The 12,314-nt window shown below is 41.6% G+C and overlaps 1 protein-coding gene across 1 annotated transcript in view; it reads left to right on the top strand.

Moving 5' to 3' along the window:
* Window positions 1-12,314, top strand: part of LOC105269355 (uncharacterized) — a 58,225-nt gene that overhangs the window by 19,182 nt on the left and 26,729 nt on the right. Inside the window, exon 2 of the mRNA XM_011309509.1 lies at window positions 2,585-2,828. Coding sequence (XP_011307811.1) covers window positions 2,585-2,828 — 244 coding nt within the window. The remainder of the gene's footprint in view (window positions 1-2,584; window positions 2,829-12,314) is intronic.

Here is a 12,314-nt window from a genome sequence, read left to right as displayed (position 1 = left end):
AATGACTTCATTTGATTTCAATTTGGTAGTCAACGATTATAGTTAAATAGATGTAATCGAAATAACAACAAATATAATTCGAGAGAATAATGAGACAATTATTCTAATTAAACTCTTAATTAACACACTCGAGTTTTTGGTTCTGACGCAATGCCTAAGGCTCGTCGATTTCGCGAGGTTTAGGCGAATAAGTCAATTTCCGAAAAAATATTGGTAGATTTTGTTTTGTTCTGCTAAGCGTTTAGAAAGGATTTCTACATAAAACTATAACTATATTCAAGACAAAGGGATATATGATTCTACTAACGACAAGCTACACGGGAAGATTTTAATAAGAAAAATTACGATGTGAAAATCATAATCGCGGACGAAATCGCGAATTCCGGGAAATATACGTTATTTTTTTTTGGAAATTGGGACTTTGATTTTTTTTAATACATTTCTCTATCCCAACATCACGAATTGAAATGAAAATTTCGATGTACATATTTTTTAAAAATGTTTTTAGCATCTGAATAATTTGTCAATGGAATAGGAGAGAATATAATTACTTTCTCAAATTTTACGTTTCAAATTTGATTTATTTTTTCCGATAGCGAAAATAAATTGAATCCTATGTTCATTTCATTAAGTTGCAGTAAGAAAGTAAAATAAATCCATGTTTTTATCAGTTATTCAGGAAAAGAATAACTTAAATTTTCAATTAACCGGAATTGATAATTTATTGACAATTTTTGTTTTTTACGGAAAACGAGAGAAAAAATATTTACAGCCAAGATATTAACTGTTGCAGCGCCCTTGGATTTTTACATGCGAAATTTTCATTTTTACGATGTGAACTCACAAAATATCAAAGCAGCGAGTGATGTTTACAAATCGGGTATAAGGAAATAAACAGAAGGCTCCATGTTCGCGTTTTTTGTTTCATTGTTTCCCTTCATTATCGACTCATTATTTTCACGATGTGAAATTGGTCTTTATCGCGGCGAATGCTCACATATGTTTCTGACATTTTTAGGTTTTTTTGGAACGGAATTTGCATTTTTAATATTTTATGATGGCACAATTCTTTGGAATCGACTTCATTTTTCCTCCAACACAATTGGAAATTTTTTTCATTAATGTAATAAAAAACAAAGGAAGTGAGTTGGAGCTATTCTTTTTATTTTCAAATTACGATTGACAATAGTAAAATGGCCAAATCCTTCATTATGGTCCACCGTTCTAATTCTACCCATGCAATTTTACGATTCAAAAATCGTAAAATTAACTAAACAAATCGTTCCGTGTATTTCAGTGCTTTCAATTGATTTCAGAAATCACTTCAAAATCGACTTCGTCGATTGAAATCACCTGATTTCAGTGACTTCTGTTAATTTCAAATTGATTTCACTTCAAGTGACACCATGATTTCAAGACTGGGTATCCCCTCAGAAGTAACCTGGAGAATTTGACAAAAAGTATAAGAGGTTCACGGTTCGGAGGAGTCAGTGGGCAGGAAGTACTTGTTGAGGCGGTGGGAATAGAAAAAAGGGTACTCACTGTTGATGACGGCCATAACTTCTTCTTGCCTTTTCGATTTTCTTCTCTTTTTCCTCAATTTTATTCTTTTTTTATTACCAGGATATCTGATTGTCTCTTTTCTTATTCTACTCCCTTCAATTTTTCAGTCCTGGAACTTAGCACGCGATCCCCTTCCAAATCCGCGTTATGGCCGCTAGTCACTCACGCTCCGTTTTTTGTGATTTCGTTTGTTATTACGTTATTGTGATTATTTTGTTATTACGTCTTCTTCCGGTCATCCTTATTTGAGCTAGGTGGGGTCAATCTGGTGAGAGATTTATTTTGTTCGTAGCATATAAGAATAGGTTCCCCACGGTGGCGTAAAAATTATCCTAATTCTAATACTAATTGTGCGCGTCAAAAATCTATCTCCACACAGCACACATACATATATGACTGTCAAAGAGAAGAAGTGTTGGGAAGACCTTGAAACAACGCAATTTCATTTCAAATTTTGAAATTGATTACTATAACTCCCCTATCGCCAATCGACCGTTCAAAAAACAAGTGCATGTGAACGAATCTATGAATAACGGATTTCATTGATATCTCTTGAACGATCAATGATTCTACGAACTGTACAGTTACAATAGAATACGCAACAAGTGCGGAATGAATTTCTTGGCTTATGGGAGGGTTGTAACACAAGCCGAAGGCGAGTTTTATAATCCCACGAGTCAAAACATCCATAACGCTCGTGTTTCGTACGCTATTTTATTCCATTGGGCCCGTAATCCCTGATTACGAGCACCTATGACATAAAGTTTATTTTTAATATCATCAACTTAACTGAGAAACCACCAATTTTCCCAAGAGTTGTGACTTTGAATCTCTTCAATATTAGCCATTGCATTCCCCCACCACCATTATAGATCATACCTAATATACTCTACAAATGCCATCGCTCTTATACTCACTCAAACTTGAGTAAGAAGGATCAGAAAATCGAGGTCTCTATATTAATTATTTTCATTACATCAGCATTCATCACTAGTTATTCTTTGCTATTGTTTACTTGAAGGTGATCCTGTTGTTGCTGAAAGATGGTCAAGTGCTCTCGACGAGACTCTAGATGAGAAAAATGATGCTGAAATATTTAAGGCGGTTGTTGAGTCCATGAAACAATGGGAATTGCATAAGACTTCACGCAGAGTAAAGAGAGAAGCCTCCAGAGTATGCTACGAAGATGTCGGGTGTTTCGAGGACACTGGGCCTTTTAATTACCTAGAGATGTTACCATCACCTCCAAAAGAAGTAGGCACAAGGTAAACCTTACAGAGAATCCAGTTATTCACTGTTATGATTATCGTGTAAAAACTAGTAAAGTATTTTGAAAAGGGGAGGGAAGTAATTTTTGATTACAGAGTTATACGCTATTTTTCGTTCACATTCTCAGTTTGAGGTATTCTATACTAAGCCGAACAATCAATTTTTATAATCTGTGGAGTTCATAAAATGTTTTTGGAATTTTTTAAGTTGTTCCATTGCCCAATAAGAGTTCCATTACTCCAGATGTTTCCCACGAATTATGATAAATGCAGCGGACACATCAACTTCTACCACCACAGTGAGAAATTTAATCAGATTACTTTGCACGTCGTTTCTTTCACCCATACGATGCAACGCAATACGTTTAAACACATTTCGTTTTTTAACCGAACCAGGTTAAGCACGCCGACTATATTCGATTCCAAACCCCTTTTGCAGTTCTTAATTCTTTAACCAGCGGTAATTCAGATGGGCATATAACCATGATCAAATCTGACTTGGCTTTTCACGACGTAATTATCTACTAGTTGCTTGCTACGTCAGTTTATTCTAGTTTGAGTGCCTGCATTGGATATTCTGTCCCATTAAACCCTGGTAAGAGCAGTAAAGATGTCTAATTAAATAAGCTTTCTTATCTATGCCCTTTCTTTAAAATTAAATGTGATTGTACGTATGTTATGTTATGTTATATTTGAAACGAGCATGGGGGATGCCCGTCCCGATCCCCAAGAAAATCTAGAGCGAGAGAGTAAGCGAGGAATTAATTTTAGGAATGGGGAATTAATTCAAATTTGAATTAATTCCCACACGTAAAGCTCCACCAGCAATAGGGCAGGCAGATCCACCAATCGACGACCGATCGATTGGTAGGCGTGATTTGAGGGATCAGTGTCACGTGACACTGACCTCGGGAAATCACTTACGCATTGACCGTGAAGGGATACACACGTGAGTGACGAGTGAGAAAAAAAGAAGAGCGAAGGATCCACCAGCACGTCCCTTGCGCCCAGAGAACGAAGAAAACAACATCGAGGAGATTAACCGTGAGTTCACGGGTTTAATGAACTTCTTTTCCCCTTTTTGGCGCCTCTCCAATGTTAAATTGGCGGTGGTAAATTGTTCCGAGCCACGGAAATGGTGCCGGTCGTCTCCCCCAGGTTTGGGTGGTTTTTGGGAGGATATTGGGGAGTTTTCCGAATGAAATCGGTGTGGGTTTTTCTCCAGTGCGGTTGGTGGCATAAAAGGATGAAGGTCATGAGGTGTCACGGGTACATTGAGGGAGGAATCAGTGTTGGGGAATATTCAACAGCCAAAAAGCTAGTGGTTCTCCCTCATGATGCCATCAAGGTGCCCAGTGAGTGGAACGCGCAACAAGTGTGGGTCACGCAGCGAAAATCCACGAGGACATTAATTAGTCTAACGCGTTTGAGGGCGCCTCCTTAAGCATCAAATTTTGAGGGGTTATTAGGTCTAGTCTCTCAACTATTATCGGTTAGGGGTTCCCGAAATCTGCCCCGTGGATTTCGAGTTATGGAGTTTCAGAGGAGCGTTGAATTTTGGCAGTGGAATTGTCCTTGACGCGAGCAGAGCCACGATGCGTAGTACTCTCTCTCGCTCCTCCCCCCATTTGGGATGATTGCGATTGGGATGAATTTACATTTTCGAGTAATTAACTTAATACGGGAATCCTCGTACGTATGTATTGCGCCATCGTATTATTTCTTGTCAGTAATAATTTTTTCTATTGTACTTGATTTCGCATTTCAATGGCGAAATACGTAAGGACAATTTTCGAGTTATTTTCATTTGGTTTTCTTGCCTGTTGCCCAATTTCTCCAATAACCCTGTTCCCGTCTACGATCCACCCCTGTCTACGTACCTCGCACATTGAGCGACCCGTCACATTTCTCCTAAAACCTGGTTATCCTTCTCGTACCCTTTTGGTTCACACGTTTCCGGTTGTAATTAATCATTCGGATTGGAGATTTTTTGGATTTGGTGGCATGATTTTCAATGTCACGAATCTCGAGGGTAATCAAGTTTTAGAGTTACTAGTTTTTCCGGGTTGGTAATTCCAGCTAAAAATTACCTGGCACCCAAGTTTTAAATTTTAGCAGGTATCATTAGTATCCACGACGAAAATGTCACGTTACATGTTCTACAAAGCCAATGCGACCGGTGAGTCTAGGTTCTTTGTGCTCGGGCCTCACGGCAGGGCTGACTTATTAGAGTGAGACAGAGAAGTCCCAGATAGTATTGGAGATAATCTCCTTTATGTACCATGAGCATAGTGACGTCACCCGAAGGTGTTATATCTGGCACTCTCCAGCGCGTAATCGTATGGAAGGGTCGATACGCTTCCATCTTGCATCGTGGGCACGTGGCATCTATCGTCAGTCGTAGTCTTTATATTCCTCTGTGTGTAAGTAATCAGTAACTGCACTGACTACTGCTCTTCGGGTTGTGCGGCCAAGCTGCGATAGTGCTCTGCCCTCAGCTTCAGAGGATTCTTTGAGCATAATTTTGGTATGCTTAAAACCCTCATAGCTGCTTTAAATGAACTTGAATTGATCGAGTGTCCAGTTATGGACGTGCGCGTTCATTAGGCGGGGTGTGATGTCTACACGATGTGTCGTACTCATCGATGGCAAGAGGGCTCCACCGCGCGCCTGTCTATCTGCTTCAAGGTTATTGCAGTGTCCTGAGTATCGAGGTATCCTGGGTTTTGGCCTTGTCCGTATACCAGAAGAGTCCTTTCAGTCAAGGAGTCGTGCTACCATCTTCCCAGGTGGTCAGTGATAGAAGAATGGGATAATGGGGTGGCCACCAGACAATCGCAGCGTAGTTAAGTTGCAGAATCTCCAAGGCTGTATAGACACACGTCGCCTTTCGAACATTGAGCCCCCAGGTTTCCCCGAACAGTTTGCCACAGCGATGAATATGTCGTTCGTGTCGGCATAGGTACTCACTTTTACCTGATCGAATTGCTCTGTCAATCTAGTTGTTACCATAATCCAGAGTAATAGCATAGTCCTAGATGTAGAGGGGCCAGAACTGGCGGTAACGATTCCTGTCCGCAACATAGTATGAATCAGTTGTACATGTGATTGATCCCGAAATTCCTAGCTGCATCACATATCACCTCGAAGGATGTACTATCAAATGCACCTTGGATATCTATAAGAGTCGCCAGTACTGATTCGTTTCTGAAGAACACCCGCTCATTGTCTCCTATGAGTTCAGGTAGGGCAGTTTCCGTGGACTTCTCGGACTGGTATGCGGGGCGTGAGGGCAGAATCGGTTTGACCTTCAGGACACCCTCTCTCAGGTGCCTATGCATTCGTCTTTCCAAAGTCTTTATCAGAAAGGAGATAAAACTGATCGGCCTCGACGCTTTGTCGCTGGCGTAGCTACATTTACTCGGCTTTGGGATGTATAAGACTCAAACTTCTCCCCGTTGCAGCCGGGTGCGACTGTGTTGCGATGCATGCCCTGTACAGGTGTACGAGCCCGTCACCAGTGCCTCTTCTCCATGCTGTAGCATAGCTGGAGAGATGTTATTATATCCCGGGCTTTTATAGCTGTCAAAAGTAATTATCGCCCATTCGACTTTTGCGGCATCTACTACGTTGAATGTAATACTCGACCTGTCCATGCTTCGGTTAGGGATGTGGGTTCTTTCTGCTGTCGTAGGCGAAGTGCGGGAAGTATACAATTGGTAGGTGCTCCAAAATCTCTTTCTGGTCTTTGGCGAGACGGCTATTGGGTCGCTCGATGCCGTCCGCACTCCGGAGTTTGCCAGAAGTGAAGATTCTCCGCATTTTAGCTATAAGGAAGAATTTGTCCACTTCTTTTTAGAATTTCCCCCATGCTGTCTTCTTTGAGTCAAAAATGCATTTCTTTACTTCTTCAGTATCTCCGTATAGATAATCCAATCGGAGATGTCCTTTGTCTTGTAGGCTCTCTTGAATAGCTTTTTGATTCAGACCTGAGCTTAGTTAGCTTCTCAGTCTACCCTTATTAGATGATCAAACCGACGCAAAGTGAGCCAAAGCAAATTTCAATGGTTTATGACAAATTACGAAATTCTGATTGGAATAAATAAATGAATTGTTCCTGTAGGCCTAACAGCCTCCTCATCTTCTGAAAGATTCGTATAATAAATTAACGCTTCATCAAACACACGTGGAAAATGAATGTCGAAATTTAAGTCCCTACATAGTTGAAACGGAAATTTTCTCAATGAATTAATCAGAAAAAACATTCACAAATAGGAACGAACATGTGATTGATTATCTCGTCCTGCGGGAAATATTACAATTCGTTTTTAACTGACTCTATCGGTGATCAATTAGGTTAGTAGATATTAAAAAAGCGAAAAATTGGAGGTTGAAAATACATTGCATTTTAAATATAATAGAAAAAATTGTTAATTAAATTTCGTATTTGTTCTTTTTTACGTCTTTCTGTGACAAATTCTAATTACTTGCATCTCTATTTGGATCTCTGAGCTTGGAAGTCCAAAACGGCTAAGTAATTATTATTATAGATTTCTTCTATCGAAATATTCTATCGAAATAAAAATATTTTAAGAAAGTTTTAAGAAGTGTGCGGGCTTCCTCAGCTACGGGATGTAGAGAGTGGCATAAGCATTTCATAACAACAAGATTGGGAATGACATTTCGAAGTATTCTTGTTACTGAATGATAACCCCCAAGGTTGGTATTTGCTCCATCAACTCTCAGACACACAAGCTTGTCTATCTCTGCCAGGATGAAGAGCGATATCTCGATTGAGAGGCCGCTTTCAGATGGACTGAAGATGCTGAAGATAGCTGGTGGACCACTCACTCCAGAAGCTGAGCCTTCTGCCGGATAAGCTGCCAACGAGTCAAACGTGAGATGTTCAAGTGTTCCAGAGTGGGGTCAGGCAGTGCTGTCGGAGCGTTTTTAATTAGAAAGTATCCTGGAGTGAGCGCTGCAACGCCATCAGGATTCTCCGCGAGCGGTTTAAGTGTATGAGAACATTGAATGGTTAGTTCCTCGAATGTGAGTAAGTCTTTTCTTATTGTCCGTTTGAGATAGAACTTGACCGATTTGAATGTTGCTTCCCACTTTCCTCCAAAGTAAGGAGCGCCTAGTGGATTTGAACGCCATTAAGAAGAGCCTTTTCAGTTTTTTTTCGGCTCCGAGGAAATTTATCCCACAATCTGAGAACAAATTACTACAGAGACCGCGCCGAGCAACCAAACGACGATACGTTGACCTGAGGCAGTCAGATGAGTAATCTCAAACCATTTCGAGATGAACTGAGGACCTAGCCATACAAATGAAGATCGCGATTCATCCTTTATATGATTATTAATAGTGGGCACGTTTTTTCCATGAGCGAAGCGATGCTGACCCGGCATAATCAATTCCTATGTTGAGAAATGCACGGCCAGATGTGAGACGAGCAACTGGTAGCTGACCTATGAGCTGCTCAATTTTTAAGCGTCGCTGTCTTGTACATCGACAGTACTGTAGAATGAATGATTTTACTGTTGCTCTTCCACCAATAATCCATTGAGATGGTCTAAGCTGACCAAGCGTAAGTTCCACCATAAAGAGTCCTGAGATGAGCTTTCTGTATGATGAGTTAATCAAGTTGAGACTCTTTCATAGTGATAGCAGATAGTGCTGTTATTGTCGAGCTCAGCAAATTTGAGACGTCCAACATAGAATTCTTCGGTAAGCCGATGCAGCTTCTTGGTGTTGACAAATCTGGATTGAATCTGCCAGAGGAAATAACTCAGACATTTTTAGGTTCCTGGATCCCAACTTGATCCTAAATGTAGCCCAAGTATACCGAAAGTGGCGTACCGTAAGCGGCATGTATGAAAGCTACATCTCTTTCAAAGCTAGACATCGATTTGGGTCGCCTGAATATACTCGCCAGTTCGCTATGCCTGCAGTTTCTATGAGATTTTCCTATGTAGCGCTGTATACCCATCAGTCTGAATGATATTCGGCGGTGATCAGACACCGTCTCCGCTGCATCCACCTGCCATTCATTTATACTTTTTGCGAGTTTTTTGTCGCTGAGTGGGATGTAAATGACTTGATGACGCATCACATTTGTGAACATAAATCTGAAGCCCATGTTAAGAACCGCCAGGTTAATAGTCATCAGGTAGCGTAGCAGATTCAAGACTCTTTTGTCCATGCCGCGCTGCTCCACATGATGTGCTGCGTATTTGAGTCGTTACCGACTAGGATGCGAGGATTTCTCTGCCGGCAGTGTTCAACTATTCTGATCACATAGTTGCTGGGTAGTGGTTCAACAAGGTCATGAGGAAGATATGCCGAGCATACGATGACGCATTTCTTGTAATCGTACTCCAGTAAGTTGACTGAAATAACATCCAGCTCCGGTGTGCAAAAGAGCTTTTGCCCAGGTGCCCAGCGTGGTTGTCCCTACTTCTAATACACCTGTTGATCAGTTCCCATCCTGGTAGTTAAGTGCCCCTACCGAGCCCTAAACGAGCCAAGGCATTAGAACCATACCTATCTGCCGCATATCGAGATAGCGACTTAGAGGTACAGAAACTGCCTACAGTGGTGCATGTTCATACGGGGTACTCGGATGCCTTTCATGGATGTCGCCGTGGAACTACTTTCCTTCCGCCAGTTCTCCTGGATGATCTGTTTCCTCTCCCTGGTCGCCCGCCCCCCCTAGAACTCTAGCGCTTGCCAGTTGGAAGTCCTGACTTTCCCCTTGGCGTCTCCTTTTCCGCGTACAGCGCTTCCTCTGGAGCTTCGGTATATTACCCTTACCGGAGCGCACCGTTGGAACTACCAACGGAACTTCTGGGCTTGGAAATTGTGGGTCCGGTAATTGCGAGTACAAGCGGTCTTAGAGAAATCGGAGAGTCCACTGCCTCGATATCCACCGTTGTTGCTCTCACCGTTGGGGTCTCCGAGACTGTCTTTTATGGCAGACTGGTGGTGCACAAAAGAATGGCGTTCTTCTCCTCCAATGGGGAGACTGAGCTGAACGCGGTATCGTCTGCTATCCCGTCATCACTCTGAGCCTTCTTGCCGAAGCCGTTATAGCTAGCCCTGTTAAGCCCATAATATCAGGCGAGGTCGCAGCACCGCAGGCCTTGCAGGACACTTCTCATCCATGCCTACTACGAGGTGAATGTGTCTGGTGACTGCTTTCTGGTTTCAAATTTTCCAGCTCTGTGTCTGGAGTTTGGGATTCTGAGCTTTGAGCAGCTTCAGGATGAATTCATCGTCTCAGTTGTTGTCAAACAGGACCATGGTCACCCTGGTGAGCTTGGGCACCTTCTCTTTTTTCTTCAGAGTAACGTCAGTTCCTTCAGTAGGCACATGCCTAGAGACCGTCACTTCTAACCAAGTCCTGGTGACGGGGTCGACACAGATGACCCAGAGAATCTCATATGATGTCACCATCGAAGACAGGCGCCTGCTGACTGCCTCTCCAAGGATGGGGGCCAATGGGGCCAACTTGCCTTCGGTTCCTCTTTTTGGGCTGCCTACTCTCCGGACGGATGTTGTCAGGTATTTTGAGTCTCTTTAAACCCTAATCTTCAAAGAAGCAGAGTGCGAGCCCGTGGTGGCCTGTCTAGCCTTCCGAGCCCGGAAGAGCTGTTTTCACCAAAGAGCCCCACTGAATAGTTCAGAGTTGGCGAGGTTTCCTGGAGTGACCTGAGTGGCCAGCTGGGGACCACACCAATGGTCCCTGCTGGCTGCCATGATAATGTCTTTGGAGGAGTCCTCAAGCGAAGTAGAGTTGAAATTGAGTTTGTTAAATTTCTTCATACAACTCTCACGAGTAAATCAGGAACTAAAAAATCAACCCCCACTGAGCCCAAGTACGGGGCCAAGGAATAAAAAACTATGGTTTCTTGATGCCCCAAAGGGTTGCTCGTGGCGCTGCTCATTCTCAGCACCTTTCAGCTCTCGAATGCGATTTTTCTTCATGACATGTGACATTGGGAGGATACCGTTATCCGCGGAAGGGTTTTCGTCCGTCTTCGATCGGAATCATCGGACACCGACCCTCTATAGTACTACCTGGGCACATTGCGCTCTCGGTGCTCATCTATCTCCCAACTCCATTTAAGCCAATTACTATAGACAGGTGTTCTATTGTATTGTGCAGGTAGTCGGATGGGTGGGACCAAAAACGCTTGGATCAGAGTGGGGATATCGTTACGTTAATCTATGCGCAAAAATTTTAATCTTGGAAAGATAAATATGAACATTTTTCCTGCCGTATTTGGCGTTATTAAAAAATATCAATTACTAATTTTCTTTTATATGAACTTCCGCATAAAATTCCGTTCAATAAATCACTCCGAATTGAATATTTTGACAGTAAATGAGTGGAAAAACACTGGTGAAAAGATTTTTCGATTTTTATTAACATTTTCTAAGCAATATTAAAAACGTGTAATTATGTTTCCTGCATTTCAGGAATTAAATGGTGAGAAAATGGAAGTTCTACTTAGATTTAAAAGATATTTTATCTTAAAAAAGCACAGAAACAAGAAATTTCAATTCCATCATTTCATGTCTTGTTGACTTTTTTCGTTACATTGATCTCACTGTTAAGCCTTTGAGAATTCATCCATTTCCACTGAACCACGAAAATGAATAATTACTGCAAGAAAAATCAAAATAATTACCTACAGAGAGTGACCGCGCAAAGATAATTGAAAAATGATCACAGATGAAAGAATTTAATGAGCAATCCTATTTATTTATTTTAATGAAATTCTATTGGATTCCTATGAAATTGCCTTTAGTGTTTGGCGGAACATTATTTACAATTTGTTCTAATAAAAATACAGATAAATGGGTGGTGCCAGATGGTATGACCCTAGTGGGTCTTTTACCAACCCTTTCCCAGTACCTACACGGTACCCCAACAAAATTCCCTACCCGCGCTTTCATCTAGCTACCTTATAACTAACTTCCACAGGCACTGGGTTCGTTTTCCGACGATGAAAAGTTTTCACCATCGGGACTCGAATCTGCGCTACCGGGACGCTTTGGTCATAGGGACAGCACGCTGACGCCTAGCCCAAGGACGTCCCTTCAATTCTTCTAATATGAATATTGAAAGAATAAATAGATTCATAAGACAAATTAACTTAATAGAATTTCTTCATACAAACCATTTGAGGGAAATTTCCCTGCCGAATTTTATACATAGTGTAAGGATTGTTGAAGAAAGACACAATAGAGTTAGTGATAAATAAATATGGCAGCTTATTAATTCTTCAAATACAGGAAGAAGTGTCTTGAGAAGGATCACTTTTTTAGACGGTCCAGGACAGAAGACAATCATAATCAAGGGCTTCCATCAGAACATTCGTAACGGGGATTATAATTCGAAGGGGGATACGTAACAATAATATGATATGCATACCTTAGCTATCCGCCGAAAAAAGCTGATAAAACATGTTCCAT

The sequence above is a fragment of the Fopius arisanus genome, unplaced genomic scaffold (genome assembly GCF_000806365.1).
Source record: "Fopius arisanus strain USDA-PBARC FA_bdor unplaced genomic scaffold, ASM80636v1 scaffold00068, whole genome shotgun sequence".
Lineage (NCBI taxonomy): Eukaryota > Metazoa > Arthropoda > Insecta > Hymenoptera > Braconidae > Fopius > Fopius arisanus.
Note: the sequence above shows the minus strand (reverse complement) of the source record. Positions and strands in the feature narration are given on the sequence as shown.